This window comes from Camelina sativa, chromosome 8 (genome assembly GCF_000633955.1).
Source record: "Camelina sativa cultivar DH55 chromosome 8, Cs, whole genome shotgun sequence".
NCBI classification, from domain to species: Eukaryota; Viridiplantae; Streptophyta; class Magnoliopsida; order Brassicales; family Brassicaceae; genus Camelina; species Camelina sativa.
In genome coordinates, this window is record NC_025692.1 from 7,491,594 (window position 1) to 7,496,660 (window position 5,067).

The 5,067-nt window shown below is 38.1% G+C and overlaps 3 protein-coding genes across 3 annotated transcripts in view; all 3 read right to left on the bottom strand.

Moving 5' to 3' along the window:
- The window catches only part of LOC104770655 (protein CHAPERONE-LIKE PROTEIN OF POR1, chloroplastic), an 8,270-nt gene extending 7,216 nt beyond the window's left edge, over positions 1-1,054 (bottom strand). The window contains exon 1 of the mRNA XM_010422801.2: positions 973-1,054. The gene's annotated coding sequence lies outside the window, so the exon portion shown is untranslated. The remainder of the gene's footprint in view (positions 1-972) is intronic.
- On the bottom strand, positions 11-1,061 carry LOC104706606 (protein CHAPERONE-LIKE PROTEIN OF POR1, chloroplastic; the record flags this gene model as incomplete). Its single annotated transcript, XM_010422800.2, has 3 exons — positions 885-1,061; positions 605-705; positions 11-420 (listed from the first exon to the last, which is right to left on the bottom strand). Coding segments are annotated over exons 1-3 (576 nt in total), but the record flags the coding sequence as incomplete, so codon positions are not given.
- LOC104709302 (probable acyl-activating enzyme 17, peroxisomal) lies at positions 1,414-5,064 on the bottom strand (the record flags this gene model as incomplete). The annotated part of the gene is made up of 12 exons (XM_010425941.2): positions 1,414-1,686; positions 1,798-2,010; positions 2,134-2,232; positions 2,308-2,433; positions 2,532-2,748; positions 3,012-3,106; positions 3,348-3,568; positions 3,652-3,725; positions 3,949-4,074; positions 4,154-4,194; positions 4,499-4,703; positions 4,826-5,064. Coding segments are annotated over 12 exons (1,770 nt in total), but the record flags the coding sequence as incomplete, so codon positions are not given.

Sequence of the window (5,067 nt, forward strand, 5' to 3'; positions counted from 1 at the left end):
AAAGATTATTAAGGCCATAGTATAAGTAGTAGCAAACCTGAAACGCAGGACCGCCTTCTGCTGAGTTCATGATACTCCAACCACCCATGAAGGCAAAGAGGAAAAGTCTTCTGAATATAGTATCCATGGGAGGCATTTCAACAAAATCAAGAAGAGCCTTGAGCCAAGGAGGAGATTCGTCAACTTTCTTCTTCAACCTAGTTTTAAGATTGATCTTAGTCTTCTTCCTTTTAATAAAACTAGACATTAGAAGCTTCTCAAAGGCCCCTTCTATAGATTCTTCACTTCTCTCATGTCCAGCGTACTGCTGTAAGAGAAAGTTACGAGAGGCCCAGATTTCTTCCTCGGAAGCGTATGGACTAATTCCTAAACGTTTGTACGGGTCCCAAACTCTGGTCCGAGGAAACGTGGGGACATTGCCTATATAACAAATTCATTGAGATACATGAGCAACAACTAAAAAATGCTCAAAGCTTGAGAAAGTGAACTCTACACTAAATCATTCGAATTGTTCCAAAAAAAAAAAAAGATGAAATTTTTGGATAAGAAAGTACTAAATCCTAATCGAAAGTGACTAAATTGAGGGGAGAAGAGAAGACAATACCTCCATACGAAGAATCAAGGGTGCACTTAACACTTGTTAAGCTTCTTGGAGCATTCCGAAATGGTAACAGCGATGACTTATTGAAATTTCGTACGAGAGAACTGAAAAAAATTAGAAAACAACGATTACAGAAGCTCATAAGAATTCAATTCCTGAGACTTACAGAGACAAACCCTAAAATTATCCGGCTATGACTGGAACGAAACACCAGCTAATTGCGACGAGCTAATTCAAAATCCCTAAGAAAAGGCGAAGAGGGAGAGAGAGAGAGTAAGATTACAGCTTTGATGGAGCGATGAACGGAGAAGATACAGTAGTACCGGAGAGAAGAAGAGACGAAGACATGGTGGTTCCTCCGCCGGACTAACCCGACGGCGTTTTTGCGCTTAGGCTTCGGCTGAAGATGAGCTTTAGCTTTACGACGTTTTGTGTATATGAAAAGTGAAGATAAGCGTGTAAGTTGCTATCTTGCACCGCCTCGCGTACATTAGTGAATCACTCCTCATCTTTCAAGTTTTACGTTTATGTCCATGTATTTAGTTAATTTTAGAATCTCACCCCTGATATTTGCTAAAGAGTTAATATGAAACATCTTAAATTCTTAATTGATCACCAAGAGTCAGATTTTTTTAATATGTTGCGTTTTGGATAGCAAATCGTATTTAATCCTTTATTTTTATTTTTTTTTGTCAACAAATCGTATTTAATCTTCTTACATTCACTTTGAATGATACAATCTTTGTGGTTTTTGTTATCTTTGTTACGATATAAAATTCTTTGACATTAAGGAGCAAGGATCTCATTACATGTATGTACAAACTAAGATTCTCCCTTTATTTATGTGATTTGAGATCATTTATTATTGATACAGACAATACATGGAATGTGGATTTTACAATAAAGACTACAAATGTGGTTTTTATGTGAATTGGCAAACCAACAATTGGTATTGGAGAGCAATATGCCTCTCATAGCTTTGAGTTTAGTACACCGGTCTGAGTAAGCTGTTGCCTTAGAACTCTTCTCATAACCTTATTTGTTGCCGTCCTCGGTAAAGAAGGCAGAGTCACAACAGATGATACCTGTCAAATGTGAAAACACACACATTAGCCCGATTATTGTCTGAAACCACAAAAAAACTTATGAACTCTCTCTTTTGTGTTTGTTGTTTCTGTATATAATAAATAATAAACCTTGAACAATGGATTCAGTTTCTTTTGTATCTCAGAGTTGAAGGTTTTCTTCAAGAGGCTCAAATCGTTATTTGATAACTCCGAATTCTTGAACACAACAGCGATTACTAGCTGCTCAGGACCACCACTTGGAGGAGGAACACCAATCGCTGCTGTCTCCAGAACATTGTCATCAACGCAGTTACACACTCGTTCGATCTCAATAGAACCGACCTGCAGAAAATCAATTAACAGATTGTGATTGTGATGATGATACAGAATGTTAGGCTGGTGCATATTTCTTATTAATGGAGATGATGTTTCAATACTATATAAGAGTCTGTACAGTATGGTTACCTTTATGCCACCAAGATTCATTGTGTCATCAGCACGTCCGTGAGCACGGTAGTGTCCTTTTGAGGTCCGTTCAAATAAATCTCCGTGTCTTCGTAAAATCTATTGAAAAGCAGGTTAGCCACAGACTTAAAACCAATGGAAACCTCTGTATACTTATGGCAAGAGTTGGATTACCTGTCCTTGGAAGGTGGGCATTCCTTCGAAGTAAACTTTGTAGTGATTCCCGTTCAGGAGAGTGGTTGAAGCTCCAAATATGTGCGGGCAAAGAGCCAATTCACCTACTCCCGGTGCGTATGGAGGCTAAAACGAAGAAGAGAGAATAGAGATCATACATCCTTCATACCGTAAGATCTTTCAGAAGAATATTGCATCATCTATAATATCATAAAGTTTCTTACAATTGGATTGCCATCTTCACCAAGAATGAAAAGCTTGCAACCCATGGCAGCTGTGCTAAAAGCAGACAATGACTGAGGTTGAAGCAAAGAACCTGTGATAAAACTGCCTCCAATCTCAGTTCCGCCACAATACTCAATTACAGGTTTGTAATGTGCTCTGCCCATCAGCCATAAATACTCATCTACATTTGAAGCTTCACCAGTGGAACCAAAACAACTGTTGAAAAAGTATCAATATAAAAAATTAATGTTACTGCATAGACAAATCTTCTTGACTTCAACAACTACATAAGATGTTTATTGAGAATTTGTTGTAAGAAATAGCCACAGTATATAACCAAAATAGGTAGATTTATTTCTGAAAGAATAAGTGGTGGCATAAAAACACTAGTTTACTTCTTATTCTCAAAACATCTAAGGTCCGCACCAAAAATATAATGTAGGCTCAACAACATTCTGAATATGCACTTTCGGTATTACCGGATTCGTGACCAGTCATAGCCAGAAGTAGAGTTCGAGTTTTGCCATGTCCGGACAATGCTTGGTATCACGCCTAGAGCTGATACCTCGGCATCCTAACCCCAGAATATAAACATATGGTAAATTTGATGTTTTAGTTTATTTGTGGATATATTTGCACAGTCAACCATGCAATAAAATCCCAGAGTAAACCATGCAATGAAATCCACAGTCATTCATAGCTCCCGTTTGATGTTTTACTATTTGATTTGTGGAAATATTTGCACAAAATATGTTTTTCTTTTGTCTCTTTTATGGTCTTTCTTTCTGTTTAACCTATGTATGAGATTGGCATACCTGCACAAACTTGGCAAACGCAGGACCAAGAGGTGATCCATTGTATAATCCCATGCAAGCCCCGTTTATCAAGGAAGCATAAACAAGCCATGGACCCATCATCCACCCAAGGTTGGTCGGCCAAGCAATAACATCACCCCGACGAACATCCAAGTGGCACCAAGCATCAGCAGCAGATTTCAGAGGTGAAATGTTCGTCCATGGAATAGCCTTTGGCTCACCTACACCAGAAATCAAAAACTTGGTAACTCAACACCCACATCCTCATCTACATAACATGATGCAGTTTGATTCATTGGTCTACCAGTGGTTCCTGATGAGAAAAGGATGTTTGTGTAAGCTCCAGCTGGTTTCTCTACAGCAACATATTCCACGCCTCTGTTTGAACAGTACAGCATATATCATTTCTAAATCTCCAGGAATTTGGAACAGCAAGCTCTAAGTGTTCCTCAAACAATATCATAGGAATTAGATTTCACTTTCAGGACCATCACTTTACTTGTCACATTAGACCATCATTAACCATAGCAACAATATTTTGCAGTTGTTTCCATTTTTAACTAGAAGCTGCGAGATAATATAAAAATGCAGTAGACAGTACCTCAAACTTCTTGCATTCCCCAAAAAGTTGTTCCAAGACAAATCCTTCTCACGCAACTGTGTTCTGCAGCTAGAGCCTCTAGCTGGGACAACAATTGCCAGAGGTGCTTCTGCATCAACGACTCTTCTGCAGAATGGAATAGATAATGTGAGACCAATTTTACAGCCAACATCTTGAAATAAAACCAGTCCTAATAGAATTTCACCTATAGAGGGGAATACTTTTATCACCACGAATGATCACATCCTGCAAAGAATTAAAATGAAAACTTAAAAAACTAAAATAAGATGAGTAGAAACCATGCTATATGCTGCTTTTTATACACAGTGACCATTACAATAATTGAAACAAAGTGGCTTTTCCAGCTAGGCTATTTAACTGTTTAAAAATCACCTAACAACCGTTCATATTTTGGCAACAACCTTAACTAAATTCCAAAGGAAAACGCAAACAGTTCATCACTAAAACCATCACATCACACTATAATATAGCTAAACAGTAAATTTTACACCTTCATTATCTATCCATCAAAGAATCCATATGAATTTACCTGAGTAAAGATGGCTTTCGCTTTTGAAATTTTAAGCCGTGTTGATATTTCACGAGGAGAGAAACTATCGGCAATGGAAACAACAACATGGCCAGCTAAGACAATGGCAAGGTATATGATCACAGACTCAACATTCATAGGCATATCAACCGCAATCGCTGACTCATCCTCCAAATCCAAAGCACTAAGAGCATGTGCAACCAACCTAAACATCATACAACACTAGTTTTGCATGATTTTATATATATAGAAGAAAAAAACCATAACTTAAAAAAGTTTCCTTTTTTAACAAACAAAAGGCCACACAAGGATGAGAAAATTTCATACCAGACATGTGATCGTAACTCGAGAAGCGTCATGGTATTAACAGGAAGATCATCGCTGCCTTCGTCACGCCATCGAATCACAACATCATCCAATCTTCTCTTGAAACCATGAGTCAAACAATTTCTAGCAGGATTCAAGTAAGCACCAGGAAGCCAATTACCTCCAGGATTCACTCCAGATGTATCCTTCTCTAGAATACACTTAGGAGGTACAGAGAACACTATGTTTAACTCATCCAGCAC